The sequence below is a fragment of the Patiria miniata genome, unplaced genomic scaffold, assembly GCF_015706575.1.
Source record: "Patiria miniata isolate m_02_andy unplaced genomic scaffold, ASM1570657v1 HiC_scaffold_9, whole genome shotgun sequence".
NCBI classification, from domain to species: domain Eukaryota; kingdom Metazoa; phylum Echinodermata; class Asteroidea; order Valvatida; family Asterinidae; genus Patiria; species Patiria miniata.
Genome location: NW_024037076.1, coordinates 13,777,349 through 13,804,482, shown reverse-complemented (window position 1 = coordinate 13,804,482; position 27,134 = coordinate 13,777,349). Strand labels below are relative to the sequence as shown.

At 40.0% G+C, this 27,134-nt stretch overlaps 2 protein-coding genes across 5 annotated transcripts; one reads left to right on the top strand and one right to left on the bottom strand.

Moving 5' to 3' along the window:
• Positions 1–216: 216 nt before the first annotated feature.
• LOC119720127 (manganese-transporting ATPase 13A1-like) lies at positions 217–23,000 on the bottom strand. Its single transcript, XM_038189680.1, has 27 exons — positions 22,715–23,000; positions 20,949–21,038; positions 20,418–20,611; positions 19,475–19,594; positions 18,901–19,009; positions 17,678–17,854; positions 16,808–16,937; positions 16,484–16,539; positions 15,936–16,062; positions 15,042–15,179; positions 14,510–14,630; positions 12,947–13,101; positions 12,669–12,844; positions 11,702–11,812; positions 11,229–11,354; positions 10,608–10,788; positions 10,042–10,151; positions 8,990–9,082; positions 8,601–8,697; positions 8,413–8,483; positions 7,618–7,773; positions 6,763–6,880; positions 5,578–5,774; positions 4,191–4,333; positions 3,802–3,913; positions 2,453–2,596; positions 217–1,416 (listed from the first exon to the last, which is right to left on the bottom strand). Exons 1-27 carry the CDS (start codon positions 22,967–22,969, stop codon positions 1,309–1,311), a joined length of 3,615 nt encoding a protein of 1,204 aa, XP_038045608.1. The 5' UTR covers positions 22,970–23,000; the 3' UTR covers positions 217–1,308.
• On the top strand, positions 22,919–26,969 carry LOC119720128 (coiled-coil-helix-coiled-coil-helix domain-containing protein 5-like). 4 transcript variants are annotated; one of them, XM_038189683.1, is made up of 5 exons: positions 22,919–22,994; positions 24,302–24,332; positions 24,644–24,784; positions 25,475–25,644; positions 26,384–26,969. In XM_038189683.1, coding segments are annotated over exons 2-5 (342 nt in total). In that variant the 5' UTR covers positions 22,919–22,994; positions 24,302–24,330; the 3' UTR covers positions 26,413–26,969. The 4 variants fall into 4 exon arrangements, with proteins under 4 accessions (XP_038045611.1, XP_038045612.1, XP_038045609.1 ...); XM_038189684.1 differs by lacking the exon at positions 22,919–22,994 and adding an exon at positions 23,035–23,053; XM_038189681.1 differs by lacking the exon at positions 22,919–22,994 and adding an exon at positions 23,189–23,335.
• The last annotated feature ends 165 nt before the right edge of the window (positions 26,970–27,134 follow it).

Sequence of the window (27,134 nt, the reverse complement as noted above, 5' to 3'; positions counted from 1 at the left end):
TTGGCGGTTTTGGGACATCATCTTTCATTAAAAAAGAAACTTTTTCATTTTGCCGACGCGCATGGCTACGGCGACGCGCGCGCATACCAGAAACCGGAGACTTTTTTTTTTGGCCTTATCGGTTTGTCACTACATTACCAGTTGTAACAGTGCTCTCCTGATCTTCCATTAAATCGTTGCCATGTCCAAATACAAAGAGGGCTTTACACAACCATCTTCAATGAAGTTCACAATTTTATTTAATAAGATGAGGCGCATTAGTTTGGGAAACCAGGGCTAACGCACAGAAACGTACATACCCCGTTTTAACAGCAGATTTTAACAGCTGAAGAGAGACATAAAACAGTACATAAATTCAGCTATAAATGTAGAATTTCAAAGAGTTTCCAACTTTACTTGGAAAAATAATCGGGAATTGTCATCTGGTACTCATCTGTTTTACAGTTTTGTTATTTTGGGCCAGTTTTCTCACAGCTGTAATCGTTTGCACACTGTTTTGTTTTATAAACAGTAAACACAGTTATGCCAACCAAAATACTGGTTTGGCATTTGCTCAAAGTTAACCTGTGTGGTTCCTAATTGTTTTGGCAGTAATAAAAACAAGACAGATAGCCCCCTGCTCCCAGGGACAAATACAATTGGCAATTCCCAGACACACAATTTTTAAATTGCCAATTAGCAGTCTGGCGCCAACAGACTATTCATTAATTACAAGACAGCATTTTCACAGACTAATTAGATAAACGTTTCCATTATTTCTATCAATTGTAACTGATGCAGCAAATTACTAAAAAAAATATTAGTTTTTACTTTGGGGATACTTCCATCCACATTTTCAAGTGTGTATTTGTGTGTATTTAACTCAATTTACAAGATTTAATTGTTCAACATCATAAAGTGGTCTTGCATTCAACATAATGACAAAAACTGTATGGTCAAGGAATACAATGCAACTTGTGTGTTTCATTTTCCATGGCTTTGAAAAGGGATTTAGTAATTTGAACATAAATACATGAGCTGATCTCAATTAAGCGATTTTGTTTTAAGGAATCAAGCAATAAAAACGTGATTGTGGCTTCTCAGGATTTTAATTCTAATTTTTTATTATAATTGAACAAATTATGTCTACACCAGTATATTACCACAGTGATAAAGAACTTGGTCATAACTGTACCACTGAAAACGGATACCCTTTTTTTGTTTCCGGGCTAAACCTTCACCAATAGTCACTACTTCTACACAATACGCTATCAAACTGGTACCTAAAAAACTAGCCCTCAACATGTATTTCCTGAACAACAGAACGTTTCAACCAGTCTTCAGTTTGGCATTTCCAAGGACGAATTGTAGAGTTCTGTCTATGAGTAAAGCAGCTGCCATGTCAGCGAAGAGACCCTGGAGCAACAACATACGAAACTGCAATTGAAGAAAAAAACAAAAGTAACATTGAGTGAAATCTGAGACTGTGGTGTTTGTCGTGTAAAATATTTAAGAAAGGAAAACAAGTTCAAAATGCAAAAATGAAATATTGTCTGAAACCCGGGATGTGTCCATGGCAACACAAAGTGACTTGAGTGTTTGAACTACCGAGACATACACTGACCTACTATGGCTATCATCCAAGTTGTAACAAATATTATCACAAATATTTACACAATCAGCTATCACTGACTTCATTCATGAAGAAAATTAGATACCAATGCGGCCCAATTTCCTTATCTCCATTGACTGTTGTATACTCTATCGAAACTTGAACTTCTTCTGGAGTGGGCTATTCTATTTGATTTCCAACGGTCTAAACACGGACACGAGTAAGCATCAGGTATAAAAGATCCTCAACAGTACCCTGGAAACCATACTATTTTGAGCACTCCGTTAGACAATACCTTTCAGAGCCCACTCCATCTGTCTCTGCACTCAATCCATGTTCAAGTTCTAATGGCATGGTTTCCAAACTACTCTTAAGATCCATCATGTACATATAATTCTGTATAGCATTGATACACAAAATGCCAATTTTTGTTCCACACTGTGAGTTGCAAGTTGTCAGTTGTGCCTCCGTGTAATTTCCCTTTAAAGCCGGTGTGAGTGAACACATATCTAAATTTGACCTTTTTCACTATTTACGTGATATATAGTTATTGTGAATGTGTATTTTTGCACAATAACTATAGCTTTTATTATGGTATAAAAAAAGGTAACAGTCAAAAACATACTAGTCTCAAAATAATTACCAAGTCATAATACGTTTCAATGCTCTTTTCATAAAAAAGGGTTTTTTAAGGTGTCGGATCTGAGGTTTATTTCTTTTTTTCCCAGTCATCAAGAATTTTGTAAAATACAGGTTAAGATATAATCAATAACAAAAGTAAATTCTGTAAGATGTGACTATTTAACACAGCAGCCAGGAGATGGAAGCTGAGTTTGATGATTTATTCAGGACATGGCTTACCTCTGATTCAAACTCTACAATCTGAAACTGGTCTGATATCTCCGGTATGATACCTGTGGTCAGTGCTATGATGGCAACGCCAGATATCAACAGACTGTAGAGTAAGGGTTTATTGTCCTTCAGGCTTTCCATGAATGGATGGCCCTGTGGGTAGGGAAAACAAAAAAAACCCAATAATATTCATTAAAGGTCAATCTCATGGAACTGATAAGCAGAGAAATGTCCAAAGCACAGAAAATATTTGATTACCAAAAATGGGTTAACAGCCAAACAGTCATGCTTTGTATGGTGGTATATTGTTTGTGACTGATTCTCTGACAATTTTTGCACAGCACGTTAATTTACTTTGCAGTCCATGAAATATGGCAAGAGCTTGTAGTCAGGGGGAGCCCTGCACACAGACACAATCCAATCATGTCACAATTTATTTGATGTTATCGTCACAGGTTCGGGTCCTTTGCACAACTAACTCCATGGGCTCCGTGCAGAGGTACCCCCTCAATGGTAAGAAAGAGAGTTTTGGAGACCACTGGGAGGGACATTCGAACACATTGCTGAAGACGCCTAATGCTGACGCGAAGACACTATGGTTTGTGCAGATTCAGAATAAATAAAAGTAGTTGTGCGTACTTTGTGCTATACATTCGCGAACCAGTATTTGCACGTGATGTGTTTCATCTACTCGGCTCTCGATCGGAGCCACTGGTGAAGTGTAATAACTAGCTATCAGAGAAAGGCATCTTTCTGGTATGCGATGGTTGAGGTTAAAAATGAGTAATGTATTGTGCCCTAAACACAGCCTCATTGCTACCACCAGACTAGCAAGACCTATATTCAATAAGTGTCCCATTTAGGTAGTGTCCCATTTGCCAATGTCTTTGAAGGGCCACTGAAATAAGGTTCATGGCTTGACCTATCAAATGCTTGCACACTCGTGGATATTTTATCACTACATTACTTTTATGAAATGTTACTCATTACACCCTGCTTTCACGCTGCTTTTTTCACTGGTCATAAATCATTGCAAATCTGCCTTCAACTATAGGGTCTTTTATACAAAGACGGAAAAGTAGTTCATACCTTTAAATCAAATTGGGTTTGCCCTTCACCAACGTATAAACACTGTATACTCAGTGTGTTACCTCCCGAGTGAAAGTTGGAAAAAATCACTTGGGTGGGACTCGAACCCACGACCTCCTGCTTTCTAGTGCAGATGTCTTACCACTCGACCACCAAGCTAACGGGATCGGTTGGCTGGTTCGAATCTGATGTACATAGCAGCGGGTACCGCAGACCCCATTTGATTTATATCACCCCGACGCAAAATTCCATCTTATAATAGTTCATACCTTGTAGTTGACTGCAAAAGTGCTGACTTGCAACATCATGGATATAATGTAGACACTGCTATTCAACAAGTTGGGGTGGAATTCTTTTTCTAAATCTACAAACTTTCCTTCCCTGTAAAAAAATCAAGTCAAACAATACTACATCACATTATACATTATTTTTTCCCCAGTTATTTAAAGTGTTTTATGATTAATATACAATATAGTAAATCAAAAATACCCCTGGAACCTGAATAGCCAAATAACCACTCAAACAAAAGCAAACCTGTTTATGCCATAACCTATCAAGTAAACAAGGTACAGGCAATAATTCCTTTTCATTAAATTTCATCTTATGAATAATAATTCCTTGTTAAGCGGACAAGAACACCTGTGCAGTGTGAACTAACCTTGGTGGGGATCTAGCCTTGGCCTCTCCTACTAGATAGATAAGACACACAAAATGGACGGCAAACTGCATCAATACCGTCAGGATAGTGTACAGGTTGAAGATGTTAGGCAGGGGACGAGACTTGGATAGTGACTTCAGAGGCTGAGGGTTAAAGAGAATCACGTTTGTTATATGAAGACTATCGTCTGATATAATGCTATTGATGAACTCATGTTCAAAGGAAGTTATATTAGACAACAGATCAAACACACCTATACATTTAGAAGAGGTATTGACCTTTTGTTTGTAAACAGTGCGCTCCATTTTGTAATATTAACACCCTCATTATGAAAGAAGGTGCCATTTCATTAGGTCTTTGGTAGTGTTTGTTGGTTATTTTGTTTATTTTAACAATCCAATGATAAGTTTGGAAACATTAATAACTACTCTTCATTTCTGCTAAATTGACCTTCAGTTTGCCAATAGTTTGCCTACCCCTTTGGTGGTAATAAGGGCAACCACAGGTTGGCAAAGAAACATCTATATGCAGAAAATATTACCATTGAAGCCTTTCCTTGTCGGCCATTTAAATATCACTTGCTAGTATTACTAGTTAACATCCCACTGGAAGATTGGAAGATCATTGAAACATTAACTCTCCTACTGTTTGAACAGTCACAGACAGTCAAAATTTTCATCCACTTCCCCTGCCATGCCTTTACTCAGGCTAGTCACCAACAGTCAGATGAAATTTTAGGCAAGCACTCTGACTAGTCAAATTCAGTCAACAGACAAATGCAGGAAACTAACGGCACAGCTGTCATCAATCATGTACAGTCAAAGCATAGCTGTATCAAGTTACGGAAGCAGTTACAGCCATTATAATATGGAATTTTGCGTCGGGGTGATACAAATCAAATTAGGTTTTGCCCTTCACCGACGTTTAAACACTGCATACTCAGTGTGTTACCTCCCGAGTGAAAGTTGGAAAAAATCACTCCGATGGGACTCGAACCCACGACTTTCTAGTGCAGATGTCTTACCACTCGACCACCGAGCTAACGGGATCGATTGGCCGGTTCGAATCTGATGTACATAGCAGCGGGCACCTCATAAACTATTATAATATGGAATTTTGCATCGGGGTGATACAAATCAAATTAGGTTTTGCCCTTCACCGACGTTTAAACACTGCATACTCATTTTTTTTTTAACACAGTGAGTATGCAGTGTTTAAACGTCGGTGAAGGGCAAAACCTAATCAGTTACAACCAGTTCTGCTTTATGTAGGCTGGGAGCTCATAACTATTAAAAAGTCACTTGACTGATTTTGACTAATAGGACAACTATGCATGTTTGCATAGTTGGGTTAATCATTGGAAGTCCCGTGTGAATGAACTTGATACCTTTGAGCGAGATATAAAGAGAAAACAGCCAGCCAGCAGAAGTCCTTGTAAAGTAGCCTGGCCATCACTGAACTTGACTCCATCCAAGTACAGGACACTCTGGCTGTAGGCTAAGATGAGAGCATTCAAGGCTAGGATCTTGAACATCTGTAGTGTGGTGACCAGGGTACATCTACCCTGCTTGATGATGTGACACACTAAGGGAAGAGAGATGTTAAATAAGGGAATAAATGCCACCCATCCAGACTCACACCGGTTTTAAACAGAGTGTTTAATACCGACGGAACACATATTTATTAAATACCTTTTTGGTCAATAAAACAAATTATTTCGGTCCAAAAATCAAAACAAGTCAAAAACTAGACGTTGTTAACCATTTTGTTCAACAATTTTACTCCATGTTTTACGAAACACCCCTCTGACTATAATATGGAATGCCCCTCCACAATTGCGTGCACGTCGCGCATTCCTGGAAAAGTGTTTAAGACTAGCTAGCCATGTCTTTATCATCCGTTTAAGACCGGCCACGTGAGGGCTCTTGACCAATAGGAATGCGTAAACGGTCTTAGGTATTTATGAATACTTTTTATTAACCAATACTTCAAGTTAAAAAAAAATCAATTTAAAGAATCCATTATACTCCAGTTTGATAAGAAACTGACTCTTCAGAAAAAAATGTATTGATTTTTTTTAAATGCTTTTTAAACTACAAACTTTCTTAGCATAAACAACATAATTTCACATAAATGTCAATGACGCAATATAGAACAATACTTGTATGTGTTCACACTTTCAAAAGAAGCATGCATTCAGATATAAAAGGTACATACAACATTCCTTGAGTGACATTCTGTACTGAATGTTTAAAAAACAATACACATGCAGCCTGCTGAAGGCTTAAAAGTTTGTTTGAGAGATCTTCCCACCTTCCACATGTTGTGCTTATCTAAAATTAATCTATTTTTGTGAAATAAATACTAGATTAGAATGCAAACACATCATTTCGACAGAAAGACAATGCATAACACAAACATATTTTAGAGGGTGTGTAAACTGAGCGGTTACAAGGTAACTTTGAAGCACAAGAATATTCCAATGACTGTCAACACAACACATGTGATCTTTCATCCCCTATATTTAATATCTATGAAATTGTTTGTTTTACGAATGAGTCATTAAGCTCACCGCATATAATAGATGAGAGTTTGGATGTGAATGGTGATGCAATGCTTGCGTCTCCTAGCTTGACAACCTGGGGCTGATCCTGCTCATCTATATCCTTCAAGATGGCATTAATACGCTTCTGCAGCATAACAAAAATAATCAGAAGCATATCAAAAGCTGCAAGCAACAAAGTACAACTTTAATAAATAATCAGGTTTAAGTTGAAAATTCTGACCCACAGTTCATTACCACTATCCCCCTAGGGTGTGTGAGATAATGTTAAAAATTGAGGATTCAGGACTACTAGGGATATAAAAAAAAAAAAAATTGCTCATTCACGAAAATAAAGAAGTGGCGGTATAATATCAACATGTACTCTTAAAATGTTACTGTGCACTCGCTTTGGCAAACTGTTTTTCTCCTATATATATGGATTGGGTTTTCAGTCCCTACCTGATTCAGTGGGTCTTCCCCAGAATTTCTTCTGAGGATTTCCTCCCACCTCTAAAACTGTCATTTCTTCTCACTGTCTTCTCTCTACAGGTTTTTTCAGGCGTGCGAGCTACAGTGCCTTTGACACTTTTGAGGAATCTTTGGTTTCATTACTAGAAAAGAAGAAATACTCCCACATACAATACATAAATTGGAATTGTTCATATGTATGTGATTTTTTTTTTTTTTTTAAATATGGCTCATATGCAAACTTGAAAATGGGTAGTCAAAAAAGACAAGGATATACAAAGAGTACATGAGATTATTGATTTGGTTTTCATGTTTTCTCGATTGGAAATAAATTCCACGGCAAGCAGCTGAAGTGTGGAAAAAGTGGTATGCATGCACCAAGTGTTCACAAGCAAGCAATGTCAAGAAAAATACCCTAGTGACGTCTTCCCCTCTCTGTACAGCTCTGGTTTTTGCAGCCTTGCTGGAGCCCCCAGCACCCTGTCTGGCCCTCACTACATCGGCGACGGATTTCTCTTTGTCTGTCTTGCCCTTGTGCTTGGAGTCCTGCTTTACATTGTTCGCTTGCTCCTGAAACAAATGGAAATTGGGAGTATCGCTCAGAGTAATGCATAGTATCCCCTACAATAGATCATGCTTCACACAAGGCAAACAATCCAGCCCATGGCGCGTGACTCCATTGCTGGTTTTGAACGTCTCCAGTTACGTAATTACTTTGATGCCAAATAGAAACACAACCCACATTGTTATATCGTGTGCTCGGATACTGTTATTTCATTGGTCTGAACAATAAAAATGCATGTCACACACTGAAGGTGATATCACATTGCGATCCGGTGTGGAACTTGCTGGCAAGCTAGCTTTGCGCAATGAGAACTGCAACGGCAAACACTCAGTCTCATGTCCGGCAGGTCATCAAAACCTTCAGTTATCAAAGGCTACATGGCAGTGGTTTTTCTCACACAGTAAGTAGCAACCATTCACCTTTTGAGTTATTGGCACGATGTAACAACAAAATTGTTGACTGCTGTGATGTGGGATATGCCGGTTTTATCCCCCTTGAGGTGCAACTACGTCATATCCCTCATTACAGCAGTCAACAATTGTTAGAAATACCGCAGATGTGCCTTTGCATTACAAAAAGTTTTAGCCAACAGAGGGCTTTTGATAAGTTCTTCATTAAATAACCTCTTGATAAATATGTCTTACTTGTTCCTCCTTGGCCTTTTTCTTCATCCTTTCAAGCACTCTTTCTGGAATGTTGGACAACAAGGCAACACCTGCAGCAAACGAACAGTTCCACATACTGACTTCTTGGTCTAAAACTTCATAAAAATTGAATCACTACACATTTTACAAACCAAACAATATTTGGAATCTGGCACTGTTTCACTCACCAACATGGGCATGTTTCAATGCTCCTACATCATTTGTGCCATCTCCACACATCAGTGTCGTGTAACCTAGTCTCTTCAAAGATGTCACCACATATTCCTACATTATTTAAGGACAAATTCATTGTCAATTTCATGCATCGTTACACTTACGAAGTACAGCCCAAACAAGATGAGCAGAAAATGAAATTTTAATTTATTGGTGAATTTGCATGTTCCACACTGTGCTTGTTCTAAATTAGCACAATGTGGAATTGGAATGTTCCGAGCACTTGTTGCTAGTGGAAAAGTGTCTGTTTACACAATGAAAATATTCTGTCAGCTAGGAATGGTTGATAATATTATTACATAGGAATCATGATATAAATGCTTGAAACTATTGGAGTAATCACCTTTTGTTTGGGGGCGACCCTGGCAAACACTTTGATGTAGGGTAACACACTGTTGAAGAACTTAGCACTCACAGTCTGCATGTAATGCAAAGCCTGGTGGATAATGAAGAAGAATGAATTAACTTACAAGTCCCCAAATTATTCTTCTTAAATTCTCATAAGGCCGAGTGGTATGTGGGACACAGACACACAACATTTTCCGTGTTCCACGAGCGCGAGTGAGACAACAAATTTATCTTCAAGCAAACTTGACATGCAGTAAAGATCGAAAACGCACGCTGTACACGAACTTTTCAGCAGTTATCCCATTACACGTACGTGTTGTACGGTATGGCGTGCGCATCTTATAATTGCGCAATACGAAGAGTGTGGTATGGACCGTGGCCATGCTACATATGAAGCACGGCTTGTTGCCATGGATCGACCAATCAGGATCGAGGATTCAATTAAAAGATAAAGTAACGTGTGCTATTTCCTATATTAAAAATAAAAGATATGTGTAGCTTATGGCTTGCAAAGGACACACGCAACATTTTAATCTATTTCCTGAAAATTGACACAAAAGGGTGTCTTCACTCCGATTAACAAAACAAAACAAAAATTGTTGGGGGGGGGGGCATGGCCCCCGTCGGGCTCCCTGGATCCGCCAATGCCGAGTGGGAAGTCCAATATCAATACGTAAAAACCCTTTAAAACACAGCAGGTCAGTTTCAAGTTTAAGAGATATGAAGTGCTATTAAAAGTAACTGTGTCACACAGAAACAGCACTGTGGCGAAAACTTAAGCGTGACTGAATCTGCCTGCTTGCCCCGAGCTTAACCACACAAAAGAATTGTGCAAGGATCTGAAGTGTTTATCCATACTCCCATGAACATTAATTCACAGGAATTTGAAGTGTGGGTGCTAACTCTACGGGCAAAAGTTGTTTTGCAAAACTTGACGGGTTGCAAAGGTGGAGGAGGGTTAATGCAAGTACAAAAGTCTAGTTAATATAAACAACTTATTGCCAGAATGGTTCTTTGGATTGTCACAGAACAGTATGAATTCCTTACCTCCCCAGTCATGCACAAGTCATATTTTTGAATCAGCTCTCGTTGTTCCCCTCTGCTTCTAGGCACCATGGGTAGGGTAACTGTGTCGTCTATAGACTGCCAGTGCCACTCTAAAAATAGTACAAATATTTAAATGATCAAATGATACACACTGAATATTTTTTTTAGAAGTCTGACATTTTTGTACAAAGGGAAAAGACTGCACTGCAGATGAAGGTGAGGTATTTCCAGGGACAAGTTTGAAAGCTTTGTTTAACAGCACCATCCAAAATAGCACCTCCTCAGAGAATACAAAATATGTCCTCTTACATAACAGGTGTTTGTGTATCAGTTTAACTCGGGCATGCAACTGGGAAGTAACAAAAAGAGGAAATTCCAAGCTTTATAAGACTTTATACAATGGTTCTCAATGGTTCTCAATTTTAAATGGATTAAGTGTGAAGTGAAAACAAAGAAATCGGCCGCTCCGAGGAAAAGGTGCATGCTTGTTGACTACATCAATTTCCTTTTACTATCATCAATACATCACTGTCGTCCAAAGCCGTCAACAGAGGCAGTATGAGTACCTTGCAATGGATCATCTGTGTTTCTTTCCTCCGTGTGGTTCTGTGTGGCTGTCTCAGAGTTCTCCGTCTTTCCGGCATTCTGAGGCGGGCTGAGAATGAGTGTGTGCTGTTTCCTGGTGATTTTCAGTTCCTTAGCAACATGGCAGGCAGTCAGAGGATTGTCGCCAGTGATCATCACATTCTAAGATGCAAATTCACACAGATTCTTTGCACATTGAGATTTGAAGTTGAAATGTTCTATCCCGACCTGCAGTAAGTCTTTATCACATAACTTTACACCAATCATACATTCACATCTTTGCATGCAATTACTCGATGAGTTTGTGATTCAGTAAATTCATGTGCCTCAGTGCTTTTCAACTACTTGAATTTGGACAAAATAATGTCTCCACTGATGAGTGCTGTACCTAAACCAATATATGTAACACTTCGCTTTCAATCATTACTTTATAAAACCATTGGGTGTAAACTTACAATAGAACAATTCAATGTGTCATGTTCCAGTGTTGGCCATATTTTTCTAATCTGAAAAATTGAGCCACCACACACTGCTGCAGTCTGCGTGAGTAAAGATTCCTCAAACCTTTGGTCCAATTCATCAAGATCTTAAGAATGACTTACATGGTGCGATGCATGCTGTATTTCCTTGATAACTGCCTTGGAGTCGTTCTTTAGAGGACAGGAGATGATGACAAATCCGGCAAACAGAAGATCGTGTTCCACCTCATCACGGTGCATGTCCCGGATCTGCAAATGTTTAATGCAGCATGAATCCGTGTTTCAATGCCTTCACTAATCATTTAAAGATTGAAAGCATAATATTCACATCACCTCAAAACTCATTCGTAGCTGTACTTTCCTCGCCTTCTACTGCTGTGACCCGGGTTCAAATCCCGCCCTAGGCCACAACGTGGATTCAGTTTTCAGTCCATACCCGATTCAGTGGATTTCATCTCGATGTCATGCATTAATTCCCTTCCTCATCTTCTTCCAAGGGACCACACTAAAAAAGAGTTGAAAAACATTCTTGCGCTATCTGGCTGAATGCCAATGAAGAATAAACAAATACATCTCAAAAAGCGTGCTTCACTAACCCTCTGTGCTGAAAGGTGTCCCAGTTTCCTGTAACCGAGGGCCAGCACCCGTGCACCAAGCCTGGACATTTCTGAGTGGACAGCATCATAGTCATCAGGCACTGTGGAAAACTGAGGGATCCACACAAAACAAGAAGGTTGAATGAAGTACACATGGTAAAGAGTGGGTATTTTCAACCGGGGGAGAATCCGACCACTTGCTATTAAGCACAAATCTTGGGTCTGACTAGGGTAGATTATATGCTGCAAACAAGGTAAGTACGTGGCCATGTTATAAGTAATTACCGTTAAGATTTACTCTCTCAATAGGTCTCTCTCAAATGACGTCATTTTCCTACAGACCAGCCACGTGCATTGGCATTTTGAGCGTCAACTTGCATCGGCAACGTGCATCGGCTGCGTCGTAATTTGAACACATCTTGAGCAACAAGCGCGCGTGTTTGCAACATTTTTAACACTGCGCAATGCGTGCTTGATTGCATAAAATACGCAGTTGCAGTTCTCCTACAGAGATGGCCATCTTTGTGAGAGACCTATTACACTAGGCAGTGTTGGTTTTCCTTATCCGGTCGAATTCTCCCCCTATTGCATCTGTTTACCAGTAAGTGGGGGTATATATTCGACCGGAGGCAGAATCTGAACAGTCGTTATCAAACAAAAACCTTGGGTCCGACTATGGTTGATGCTATGCTGTAAATAATGTAAATACATGACATGCCATGAGTGATTATGGTTACAATCTCACTCTCTCATGTACACTAGGCAGTGCCAGTTTTCCTTATGTGGTCGAATACTCCTTCTTTTACCCTAAACCATGTCATTCAATCACTGACACTTTAATAACTGGGGGATTTGAAAGATGACACAGCAGCTTCAGGTCCGCAAATTGATTGTCGTCCATAGCCACAAAATTGTCAAAATATTGTGAATAATTGATTAGGTTCGACTTGAACCTTGTGATACTTACCATAGCTCTGAGTGTTTCTGGGGCCCCCTTGACTGTAGCCATGAAGTTGTGTTCGGTTGACCCCGCCTCCTGCATGGAGACCAAGACAGCCATCCTCTTGAGGGCGCTAGAGAAGTGGTAGCGCTGAACTATCTTGAGAGGCTGGCCCCTGATGCGGCGTGGAATCACCACGTCACCTGTTGACCGTCACAAGATATTAACACATCAGCACTTGAATCATCTGAATAATTCAACTGTTTTGCATATCCTGATGAATATTCAATAAAGCTGTTTCTAACCTTTGGTAAGTGTCCAGTCCACAGCAGTGAGTGTGGCTTTCTCCAGTGGGTCACCGACTATAGTGTCATCCAGCTGTACTAATGAATGGCAGGTGGCCAACACCTGATGTGTCTCAATAGGACAGTCAGCGATCAGGCAGATCGTGGAACCACCCCTGCAAGTGAGATCAAACATATTCAATGAGCTTGATTTGCTGAGGGTGAAACTCGCCAAAGCTCACCAAGGGAAGTTCCTTGATCACAGCAGCATTTATTGGGTGTGTTGGAGTTGGTCAACCAGATCAGCTCAAGTAAAGGCAGACGGGTTAGCCACAAGAGCTGTGCTAATCAAATGCTCAAACGCGGGCCATCACGATCCTCACATGACGTCCGTAGCTGTGGCCGTAGCCACTGACAAAATGCCCTTTTCGGACCGAGTCCTACCATTCCTTTCTCCATGGCCTTACTTTGAGATTTACTGCCTTTATGTCAATCGCAAAAAGTAACAAAGTCCGGCTGGAATTAGCGTCCTCTACAGTCACAACGAGCTCAATAAATAATTATAGACTTCAAATAAAGTCAATTTTGGGGTCCACTTGATCTTTTCCGCTGTCCGGCTGCTATATTTGTCCATTTCTTGGAATGAACAACACGTGTGATGTACTTCCACCACTGACTGCGCTCCATGAGCAGGGTCTGTGGCGGCTGACCCGGGTGAGCCCAGAGAATGACGTCAGAGCTGATTGAACGGCACAGGGCTAACCCAAGTCATCCCCAGTTGAGCTAATCAAGCACACCCATAAAGGGAAAAAAGAAAATTCAACTTAGCGGTAACTCAGGTTGAACCCTGATGTCGCAAACCTCATGTTAATGCCTGATTTAATTTCACATTCTTCCCTAATAATGGTATAACTGATCTCTACATACTCACTGGATTATGCAAACACCAGTCACCATGCTGAAGCTTATGAAGCTGACTAGAGTTACGTAAAGTCCTCAATATGGCAACACTACATTCAACCCATACAGGCACTGATCTCCTGATAGAAATAAATGTATACACTACACTGCACCGACTTTGCATAAACTTTTGTGGTTGGAGTACAGAACTTTGAGTAAATACATACTTGTGGATGAAATCAAAACTAAAAGTTATTCCCCCCACATCAATAATGTTTTCGGTTTAACCCTTACTCTCTGAGGGTAGTTTACTGCATGTCAGTTGGTTATGCCAATGCCCTCCAGCTGCAGTTATTTGGCAGATAACAAGTCTTAACAGTGAAGGCTCCAATTGGCAGGAGTTGGAGGCCCTGGAGGGTGCCTGATACTGACCAGCTGGGGGCACTCACTTTGTTATCAGAGGACTCTCATTGTTCTCTGTGGCATGTATTGGAGTGCCTGTCCAGTTACCCTTGAAATGACATGGCAGATATTGGAGGGCCATGCAAAAAACATAGGAGATTTTCTTGAGGCACAATTGGCATGCATTGGAGGGTCAAGTAGGGTAAGGGTTAATGTGATACCTTTACATTTTGCAATAATCAACACATGTACTATTTTTCCCAACTCAATCTTTATACATACTTGAGTCCTGCTATTCCTTGCACCACCAAGTTGTCGCTGGTCAGAGTCCCCGTCTTGTCAAAGCAGCACATGTCTACTTTCCCAGCAAATGGAATTCTGAATGGCTCAGTACAATACACACCTATTGTCAAAAGAAAACGTTTAAGAAATTATCAGAACAAAATGCAAATGAAATACACAGTATCAATTCTAAACATAAAAGCAATGGCCGATAGTTTTGTTTTAGAAAGTCATGAAGCAAAATTGACTGACAGAGGAGTTTTGGCCATTTTCAGTAGACATGTAAAAATGACTTTAACTAAAATTCTGAAAGGAAAAAAATCAGCCAATTCATACCTGATCTAATCAGTGAAATAGCTTTCAGTGTTGCACAAATTGAAAACTGCTCATTTTGTCATTTAAAACCCACTGCCTCTTATAACCTCCAGTCAAATTGTTGAATCTCTAATCATGAAACCTTCAAAAGCATGCCATCTTCTTCAACAAATACTACTTGAATAATTTACAGACTAAAGAATGTCCCTTATCTTACCAAGTTTGCTGAGAGCCAGCAAGGAGGAGTTGACGGCTAGAGAGAGCTCTATAGGCAGCTCAGGGGGGACCACTGAGGTCAGGATCAGGGTACACTCCAGGAACAACTTGTACTTATTTCTGTCCGGGTCCTTGGAACCTGGCGATGAAAGGAAAGGATCACAAAAATTGGTGCCATTCATCACAGTTAACTGATGAGTTGAGTAATTGAGTAATTGAGTTAGCCAGTTCGCACCAGGATTATTTTGACAAGAACGGAACGAGGTGCGGGATTGCTTTTCACTCGACCTCAAGCAAGGCTGGTTGAAGCCATCACCCTCGGGCAGCACACTCATATTTCCGGCCTCGCTCGCTGCGAGCAGGTTGCTGACAGATATTTCCGGCCTCGCTCCCTACGTGTTTATCTGTCATCCTCTCCTAATACCGCGAAACATTTGCGTGTACACACGTCATCCGGCGCGACCACTGGTTAATTACAAATCAAATCAAACTTCACATCACAAGTCAGGTCACAGGTAAAAGGTCATGAACAATGACACAGAAATGCCTCTGTCACAGTTCATATGAATGGCTTGAAAGTTGACTTTAAACTGAATGACTTGTGGTGATGACTGCCTCCATTACAACTAAGTCATTGGCTACCAAAAACTGAGCCAGAAAATGCTCAAATCTGTTTAGAAACTAATAAACTTATAGGCATGTTATGTGCAAATGCAAGTGACTGAATTTTCTGGTTTCACTTGAATAAAATATTTATCAGTATTTGTCGTACTGCAGACTTGAGTGGTGAATCACAATGCATTGTTTTGGAAAGGTTTTAAAAATAAAGTCACAGAAATGTGGAAAGGCAGCATGAGCAAAAGCTACTTTCAATTGGCAACAAACTTCACCTCACCTTCAATCCACACATAAGAAGCTGCAGCAATAGCGAAGATCAGGAGAAACAGGATAAAGAGGAATGTCTCCAAGTTGTTGGCTGTGACTCTCTTGACCCCAAACAGGATTGTGCGCAGGAGCCGACCCTGAAAGGTCAAAGGTTAAATATATACATTTAAAAAACTGCCTTTGTGAGATACTCATTTGGAGAACCAAGAATGACCTATTCTGTTGCAATTCTTTGTGTTTAGTATTTTAGTACTTACAAACACAGCAGAAATCAATGTGAACTGCCAAGCAACTTTCAGTGACTCTTTAACTTCTTGCAATTATAATGTGGGTAAAGAACCATGTTGTTCTAAAACACTGCACCTATTAATATTTTATTTAGACAACCACATGAACAAAATTTATTCAATGTACTTTTCTGAACCTGCAATTCTATGTCCTACCCACAGGATGTGTCTGACCCAACTTGGAAACTTTTTTGCTATTGATTTCCTTCGTTTCCTGATGATGATCTCATTAAATAACTTATTTAAAATCTGATACTACATAAAGTCTTACCTGTGATGTATTGAATCCAGTGCGGAGAACATATGCAATACATCCATTGTCATGAGCTGGATTTGGAACAGAGAAATTCTAGTTATGAAACTCAGTAAAAACAATTTACTCAATCTACAATGACAACCACAATTTATAAACCCTTTTACGTCACACCGGTCTCCACATAAATATACAGGTGATCAACAAATAGATACAAGCTGAAAACCAACTGCCATCCATGTCAAAGCAACTTTACCCAGCCAAGTACTGGCAAATGTGGGAACTGATAAACTTGTGTACAATTTGCGTTGCATTTAAAGTGCAATGTAAATCCACACACACCTTTGAGTCCACTGGCTGACTTGCTGGGTGGAGAGTGCTGAACAACCTTGGTCCCACCAAAGATAACATGCAGCTTGCCGTATGTCTGTATCTCAAGGATGTCGCCTCCCTCGCAAGTCTCAATAGATTCCTTCGAACAAATCGAAAGTAAGAGACTAGTTAAACAAAACGTTGCTTTCCAAAAAGTTGAAGACTGTTTCTGTAATCCCATCTAGTCAACTTTTCCCCAGAAGACTTTTGTGAGGGTTTGTGGAACAACATCTATGGGGTAATACATCTGTGGGCTTACTTATGAAAGCCGTGTGAGGGCACTGTTATTGCATGTAGTAACCTTTTAGCACATTTCAAAGTAAGTCTTGCATACGCTAGTTGTGCACAAAAGTTTGGAATCTGCTATAAGCCTGCAAAAAATAATCTAGACAAAGAGCAGAAATTTAAGGGAAACATGTTCAGACATTTTCGTCCCTTCTATTTGAAATCATTTAGGTGAAGGGTGCTGTCATGGATCAATTTGGCAACAGTACCCAGTATTGGTATGTGTGGCAACAGCTGGTGATTACTATAGGGGAATGTGAAGGAGGAAGTTGAGAGTGTGGGGAAATGATAGGAATGAGATCCCAGAAACAGTGGTGAAGAAACATACTTTCCAGAACTGATAAGGGGAACATATAAGCTAGAGAAGGGGGAAGATAATTATTCTCTGACCATAACATCTGAAGTGACTCTGCTTATTTGTACCAAAATTTGTATTGTGAAGTTTGGACAGTATCACAGGGAAGATTTTCTATTAAGTCCAAGAAGAGGTGTACAATTAGAAAATTTGGAATGATCAAGGCGTCAAAACATTTTATGATTTCCCATCAGGCTTACCTTCATCTGTGGTACAGACTCGCCTGTCAGCATAGACTCATCCACAATACACTGTCCCCTCAGCAGAAGCATATCGCAGGGTACCGGGTTCTCGTTCTGTGAACGGCCAATGGAGCAGATGTCACCGGGTACCAGCTCATTGCTCATGATTGGGCGCCACTTGCGGTTACGGTACACCTGACACAGCAAATTAGAAGGGAAAGTTAAACATTTCTCCTGTGGAACACATAACTCCAATTTGATTTGAAACTCATTGCGAGGTACTGGTTCTTCACATTAACTTTTAAACGCCTATTTCAGACTGGTCGTCTAGTGTTGTGTTGAGCCAAAATGTATTTAGAGCAGCTCAATCAACCCTATACTAATAAAATAGACAGGCTAACTAAAGGAAGTAATTTTCCGATGACTGGACTGTGAGTCATTTAATCCTCAATAGTTGATCTGCTGCATTTAGCCACTCTTAACTGCTTTAAACATTAAGCTTAAATTCCAATCTTCAGAATTATCTAGTCTGGTAAGTATGAAACGGGATTTACTAGTTTTTGAAACTCTGTGTGGCACTACAAAATACCACAGCGTGATAAATTGTGGCATCTAAATGTTCTTTAAAACCATCTCTCTCTGGCTGGCAATTTCAACAAGGCCAGCCCAGCAGTCAAAGTACATCAAGTGACTGTTTTACACAGTTAAAAGCTCCCTGCCTTGATAAAGCAGGATTGACTGGCTATGGTTTTTATGAAACTGATATAGCTATGGTTTTACTGCAGGAGATTGATAAGCCAGCTGTGCCTACCAGTCACCTGCTTTTGTCTATTGATGGAATTTGACTGTCACAGTGCCCACAAGCAATCTGATCTGACTGTTGGTGACTAGTCTTTGTAAAAGGCGTGGCAGGGGAATAGGATTGAAATTTTGGCTGTTTGTGACTGATCAAACAAAAGATGGATTTTAACATGCATCTCACACAATAATCCAATACAGCAAGCACTACACTCTGTATACTGCTGTAACTACATACATGATGCATGACAATATACCACGTCTTTGTTACAACCTGTGGCATTAAGTGGTGCAAAAGTTCTTCCCTTCAAAATGATTTGTGGGGTGATGTGGCATACAAATCCTTGCATTGTGAGTGTGACTTTCCCAAAGAAATGTGGTGAGGTTGTGATGCCCAGAGGGGCAAAAGATAAAATAAAGAATTGATGATATTTGCGGCCCACCTGGATATGGAACGGCTTGTTTCCCATCTTCCTGATCTCGGCCATGTTTCTCAGCTGCTGCTGTACCAAGGTCGCTTCAAATGTCACCAGCATAAAGAGAGTGAAGATACTACATGAGCCAGGACAAACAAATACAACAATTAAAACCTCTTTTCATCAAGATGACATTATTAGCGAAAAACAGAAAGTGATTTTTATTTTAAAGTTTTATACAATTTTAACCTTTTTTTTTTAAATTTAGTCAGACCAATGTATCATATTTTTCAATGGCATGATTAATTCCCTCGTGATGTTTAGGATTGTTTTCAAATTTTACAAATATTCTTATATTCAATAGGTTAGTGAATGCGTGAAAGTTTTAGCAATAAATTTAGCATTTGCTTTTGCATTTTTTAGCATTTTCATTTTCATTTTCTGGACACTCAGGTAGAAAAGTGCATTGGAAAGTGATGGGCTTACCCTGGTAAAATTATTGAAAATAAACAAATAAACAATGATTTCTCAACGCAATAAATGCAGCAAAGCAACTTTTCAATTCATTTTGTTTAACAGGGAGAGCCTAGCTCTAACCTACCTGTAGTACCAATACTCATCCAGACACCAGAGACCAACACAGAAGACTTGGAAGACAAAGAAAGGAGCTGTGGCTCTCTCCTTGAACAGATCCTTGAACATTGGAGGCTCCATGTTGAGTCTGTGATAGAGACAAATTACATTGGAAAAGCTAACTCCCTTAGAAATTTGCACAGTGGCTCCTGGATCGTCCTGAGTCTCGTCTCTAAAACTGGTTGTTTGGTAAACAAAAGTAGTATGTGATCCAATCAGATGAGGAAAGTTGTTTTGAGTGCAGTGTACCCATTCATACTCCACCCAGTTGTATGAATGGGCACCTGTGTGGGTACAGGACCGAAATGTGCACTGATATCGGCTGCTGCGTAGTCTCGTGGCCTGATGAACGGGGGAATAATTGTAAAGCACTTTGTGATCGTTGAAACAATCGAAAGCTAGATATTGATAGCTAGATAGATATTGGCATTACAATTTTCTTTATTATTTAAAATAAAGAAAATTAATATAATTTTATTTTGTGAGTTGTAAGGGATGTACAAGTAAGCATATGATTCTAGATTGTTTACTTGGCCAAGGAAGAAGGGGGGTTCAGTACGATAGAAATTACTGTCCATAAGCTGAATTTTGAGAGGACTTGGGTAGCATACATTTGTGACCAATTCAGAAAATTTAACAGTAAAAATGTTGAACCAAAAGAAATTGAAATCTTACTGTATTTAAAGAGAAGAATTTTCTAATTTAGAAGTGTTTCTTCTTTTTTTAAGATGAGGTTGTGACAAAAGGTGTTGCACAATGTTCCGTTGTAATATATACCAAAAGTATTTTGAACCTGCACCAAACTGTTCATGTTATCGTAGTTACTATTTACTTACTAAAGTGTACAAACACACAATGGATAAAGACAGCGGACAAGGATAAGAAATAGACTTGACATGAATAGGACCTACTCATTGTCTCCATATTTGTTCTTGGCCTCAGCCACCTCCGTGTCCTCCGTGTAACCCTTCCAGGACTGGTACTCCCTGAGGGGCAAGTTTGTGGGGAACTGGACGGACTGGAACCTCTTCTTCTCCTCAGCATCATAGATGTACTTGGTCTTCTGGAAGATGAACCAAAGCTGTGGCTTGTTGTCCTCTTTTGCCTGGAGATGAATTCATGTAAAAAAATACTCAGCAATCATTAGCATTTAGCAACTAACAAAGAAGCAATTGTGCCTGAACGTCGCAAACAATGAAACAGTTCATACGGCTCACTTGCTTACTGAAGGAGTTCATTTGCAGATAATCTAGTCGAAGAATAAATGTTAGATAAACTATATCTGTTGGATAAAATATATCAGTTAGAAAAAATATATCAATTAGATAAAGTATATCTGTTAATCAAAATATATCAGTTTCTGATAGGTAGGAAGCTATGTGGCCAAGTAAATACTGCAGAACTATTTTCTATGTTATAAAACTCTCATACGCTAAATGTACCTTATCATTATGAAGCTTGATGATATCTGGGTATCCATTGTTTTCAGTGGGTACCACTTTGAGCCATCCTGCTTTGAAAGGATCATTTTCCTAAAAAGAAAAATACAACGTTAATAACAGGATGTCCAAAATCATCGGTATAAGACCTAGGAAAACATACAATTTTAAATTTAAAAAAAATAATATTCTCTTTTTTGGGGGGTGGGGGTGGGGGAAGGGGGAGTGTGGCCTAGTGTTTAGGGTTTGTGACTCATGATCAGAGGGTCAGGGGTTTGAATCCAGCCGCTGGCAATATGTTGTATCATTGGGCAAGCCACTTCATGACCACTTGCCTCTCTCCACCCAGTAGTATAAATGGGTACCCGCATTTAGCTCGGGAGTATCACTTTACATGCTTTATGTGTTTGCAATCAGGAAAGAATGTAGTATCCACTTTAGCGGTTGTGTACAAAGTATTTTGACAGTCAAGAAAATATTATTTGACCAACCAAACTAGATGGCGATAATAAGGACATAAGTGTATGTCATAGATAAAGGGCAGGGTTTTGAATTTTTGAGGGAAATTTGGGGGTAAAATGACAATGACAAAACGAAACACACAAAGAAAGATGGCGATCACCGAGCGATGTACCATGTGTGCCACGAGCACGCAGGTCACGCTGCACGGCACCAACCGGCCCGTAAATCGTAATTTCTACCCCAAGCAACTGTTCAAACATTATCAAGAAGGTGTCATTACATTGAGAGAAGTCTGCTTTAGGTTGACAATATCATATTTTAGAAATAAAAAAATTCTTGATTCTAATTTCATCGAAACAAAACAGGGGCCCCACATAGCCCCATAAATGTGGCCAATTTACTGGACTACCTCCGTAAATAAAGGCCACACTTCCACCATGTACAAAAACATGTCAAACTTTGTCAAATTTTGATTTTCACATTTAGGCTTAGTTTGCTTTCAAAGCATACTCGCCCTCTTTATAGGCTAATCAGAAAATGTCTATTTTTCGTGAAATTTCCAGATTCGTTTGCATACGTTTGCGAATCAAAATTTCAACATGAAATTTCACGAAAATTAGACATCTGAAAAAGGCAGCAGTCCAGTAAATTGGCCACATTTATGGGGCTAGGGCCCTACACTACACGATCGCCAAAAATAGAGGTGTCCTAAAGGTAAAGATTACCATTATTTCAAATGCAATGACTGACCTTTATTGAGATGATATATTAAGAAAAAAGTGGGGACAAAATGTTGCAACCTGACGCCACTTTTTCTTCTTCTTCCAAGTTCTGCGCCAACTTCATAATGTTGAAGACTAAGGCACATTGATTGTGTACAAAGTCTATGGAGAGTCAAGAAAGTTTTTTTAAGTATTTCCTAACGAAATTGGAAATGTTTCTCAGTCCCAGATTCATCATCATTTTTGCAATGAATGACCTTCACTGAGATGATATATGAAGAAATAACTGGCGTCAGGGTGCAACAATTTTTGGAAAGAATGTTGCAACCTGACGCCACTTTTTTCTTCATATTGTCATATATCATCTCAATGAAGGTCACTCATTGTAAAAATGATGATAAGACATGAATGATGAATCTGGGACTGAGAAATATTGTTAGGAAATACTTGTCTTGACTCTCCATAGACTTTGTACACAAGCATGACAAGCGCGGAAGTGGCGTCAGGTTGCAACATTCTTTCCCTGCAATAAGTTTCATATCAACCGAAACTGAACATATGGCTGGCCAGCGCCGCTCGACTTACCGTTGTACACGTGAGTGAACACCAGACGTGCACAGACCAATGGCAAAACAAGCAAACCAGTATCTGAACACATCCGACGATCGCTAAAGCGATCAAACCGGCTTCAAAGTACTCATTCACACCATAGACACCAACCCAGAAATACAGCCAAATGCTGTATAGAAAAATAAAGGGAAAAACGTAGCCATGGAACACCACAGGACGAAGATTGTGGAGAGAAATACTTTTGATTTCGTCGCTGATGGAAGCCGCCATCTTGGAAAATTACCCCCTTGCTTCTGTGAATTATAATTGCCAACACATTTGGAAGTCAAATGTGTTATTTAACAATTACATTATGTAATTTGCCATTTATGAATAAATATCAATTTGATTATTATTGCTATTAAATTATATTCTGTCCACTTATTTGTTGTCAGATGTCATTTTATAGGGACAAATTACTGGGAGCTAGGTAGTCGGAACCGGCGCGCCAATCGCAAGCACATATGCCGAAGCAAATGTAAGAGGGCAAGCGCGGCACTCCGGCGGCGGTGCAACGAAAACACCGATTTCATTCAAATCAGACTATGCAAATGGCATGTCACTTGTCATTCAACCCTCGAAGTTGATATGCTAATTGTACGTATGCATGGCCGGATCTGTGGAATCTTATTGTTTCATTACAGCGATGTAGGCCTAAATAACCTCTAGCGACGAGGGGGTGATCGAGGGGCCAGGTGGTGGGGGCGGGCCCGGGGGGGGGGGGGGTTCTAGGAGGCACGACCCCCACCCTTGAACCCCCCCCCCCCCCATTGAAACCCCCCCCTCTAGTCCGAGTAACTAGTAGGACTCTACGAATCACCTTTTTCTTCATTTGCACTTCGCTCGTCCCCACGTTCGCTCGCGTCCCCACGACCACGTGATGCGATGAGCTTCACAGAAAGTCATTATCTTGTGACTTGTGAAGGAAGTGACCTATGACCTGTATATAAAGCATCTGGCTGCAGCTGTTCAAGACAGCAGTTACCAATGGAATTCATCAGCTACCAATGGAACGTATAGAGCAATGGGCCGTCGGACCAATGGTACTTCGGACTATAGAGACGTCCCCGTTTGCAGGTCGGGGGATAACAAGCGAATATTTGCACATGGTCGAGTTGCCTTTTTCAACATTTAATGGACATGGTCTGGCGATCGCCCGACCATGTCCAAATGTTGAAAAAGGCGATTCGTACGTACAGTCCTACTTTACCTGGCACTTTGCATAAATTAGAAAAAAAAGGTTGTAATGTAAATGCCCACCCTCTAACATGCCATGCATTCAGCACGCAGTAGCAGCATCAGTACGTGCGTCGAATGGTCGAACTATGGTTTTGTCGGCCCAACAGCAATTCTTTGGTTGGGATGGTCCCAACTATGGTTGGACTATGGTTGGTTGGAACAGTACTCCCAACCATAATTTGGACCAATGGTGGGTGGGTGGGTGGGCAGGGTGGGGGGGAGGTGGGGGGGGCGCTTGGGGATGGGCGCTTGGGGATACATGTTCTTTATGTTTTATCATGTTTATTATTAATATGCATTCCTATTTTTTCCTATTGTCTTCAGGAATACATTGATGCTACACGTCATTAAAAATGTGAGTTAATTCAAGCCACAAAGGCTAAACATATTTATATTCATACCACCAGAGTACCCACTTAAAACTGTTTGCTTTTGTTGTAAATTTCCACTTTGAAAAACCTCCAACCCCAATTTTTTGTAAAAGAAATGGCAAATTTGTTTCTTTTGGAAATTTCCTGCTTCCTTCAGTTGTTTTAATCACCTGTTCTATAAAGTAAAATAAAATGTAGTATTGATTATGATTGTGTACTTTATATGCCCTATCCGTTTAATCCACCATTGTTGAAAAGCATCGTACATATGTTTAAATTGTTTTCCTTCTGATAGGGAGGCTGTCATAACTTTAATTATGAAATACTGTGGGACAGAGCTGGATCTGTATGGGCAGTGTGTCAACGACCATCCTAAGGACTGGCAGACGGCATGTGCTGAGCTGAAGGAAAAGGCCTCCAACTGCTCAGATCATCAGTGAGTCTTTGCGTGCATCTCTGTGGAGGAACTGTTGAGAGTGACATACCACCTGATGGCACATTATGTGGCAGCGGAAGGGGGTTGGGTCACTGGGCATTTGCCCCACCGCTTTTTTAATTGAAAGCTTTCCTTGAAAGCTCAATACAATGTATTGTATAAAGTAAGGCTGTCACAAGCCAATATGGCCCATCAGGCCGGTGTTTATCTTCAGTTTCCTTGTCATGAAATGCCTGAGAATATGTGTATTTCCCCCCTGGATGCAATGCCAGTCCATCATAGATTACTCCCCAGCAGGTACCCATTATAGTACTAGGCGGAGAGAGGCAAGTGGGGGTGAAGTGGCTTACCTAAGGACACAATATATGGCCAGCAGCTGGACTCGAACCCCTGTCCCTCTGATCACGAGTCACAAACCCTATTATAACCACAAGGCCACATTGTCCCACCATGCATTGTGACCTTCATTAACTGGTGAGGGGAAGGGGAGTGAACCCTCCTGCTTGAGGTCTCTAACCCTTCCCCTAACCAAAGGCAAAAGTCGGCTTTCTGTTGTTGAAAACCCAGCTTTCTGTTGTTGAAAACCCATTGAGTCCCCCCTCCAGAAAATGAGGTCCAGCTGACGACACCTGCAAAATTGAACCCCAGTTATATTGCCACTGATTACCATTATCTATGCTTTGTTTTCAGTCCAGTAGTTCGTCAGATCAACCGTGACTGTGCAGTAGAGTTCAGCAACTATGATACGTGCCTCAAAAAGAACCCGGAGGATGTCACAGTGTGTGTGGACCAGCTACACAAATTCTTAAAATGTGCTGATACATCTGCCCACAGAATACAAAATGCAATTTTTGAACAATGTGAGTGTGGTCTTTATCTATTTGACTCGCCAAAACATACTTTCTAATTTTGTTTAACTTGAAAGTTAAAGGCACTGGTCGTATTTAATATAAAAATTCAAAGAATATAGAATTTTGTGGAGCTATATTTGACTGGCGTACAGAACTGCATAGACTACTTTGTGGTGATTCAGAATGAGATTTCCAGTGCAGGAAACCTGGAAATCAAACGTCTGACCAACTTTTTCTGCTTTTTATCTTGCGGAAATTGCGGAATTCTTTAAACCTTTCATAAGTAAAGGTCATGATCTGAGTATTTCACACGCTGATATTGAGGTCTCATTTGAAATTTGAAACTTTCCTTTAACTTTATGCTACAATGAGTGAAGCAAAATCATTTGAATTAGACTGGACTGGCAAGATCAAGAATATAATATGCAGTAGTCGGGGGGCAAGACCTACTTATGAAATGTACAGAAGCTGGGACATGGCACCAGAGTTTCTTTTGACTCGCCTCACGTATGCAATACTGAAGTTGCATTGGACTTATTTTTTCGTCACTGGTCTATTTTTTGAATCGCATTCGTGCATATTCAGCCTTTTGTTTTGGTTTAGTTTTTGGAACACAGTTTCCAGAGTCTGAGATTACCATGCACAAATTGTCAATAAAGAACATTCTTGCAGTCATGCAATTGCTTTTTCAGATTTCCTAGCAGCATGGCATTAATAATCTGCTCATTTCTGTTTTTTGTTCATCCAGCTAAACAAGATGGAAGCCACACGTCATGATGAAACCCTACTTCAGCATTTTATGCAGGTTACATATCAAACTTCTCTGTACTTTCCAGCTTCCAAAACATACTGGGTATTCTGTATTTTTGAGTAAATATATAAATAAGTTGCAAGTGATTTGTATAAAATGTATACGGGTATGTCACAATATAGTGTGTAATTTTGCATTTTGGAATTTAGGACAGATTTGTGGGAATTTTTCTACAGTTCGCAGAGTTTCTTTGGTCCTCACAACCATGGAACAAGTATGTTAGTTCAGGCACATGTAAGAAGTATCAACATGTCCTGGTACAACAGTGTGTACGCACTTTGTTGTTGCACCATTTGCCATTGATGGTGACATATTGGGCCATATTTAAAACCTGTACTGAGAACGGGGTTTTGAATAATGAGAATCAAGGTGCTCGCTAACAGGATTTTCACTCCCCACTTTATGTCAAACAAAGATTGCGGACCCCAACACATTTAGCGTTAATTTTTTGTGCATAAGATTCAAAGCACTCATTCAGTGCAGGAGGAATGATAAAAAAATAAAATTGTACGTGAGCATACTAGATGTGGCTTGCTTTGCCAATTGTTATAGCTGTTCCAGGACTTAAAATATTTTGGTAAGATCGTTATTATTTTTATTATTATTAATCATTTCTGGTAATGAAACCAAGGATTCCTCAAAAGCGCCCTAGGCGCTGTAGCTCGCAAGCCTAAGGAAACATGTGGAG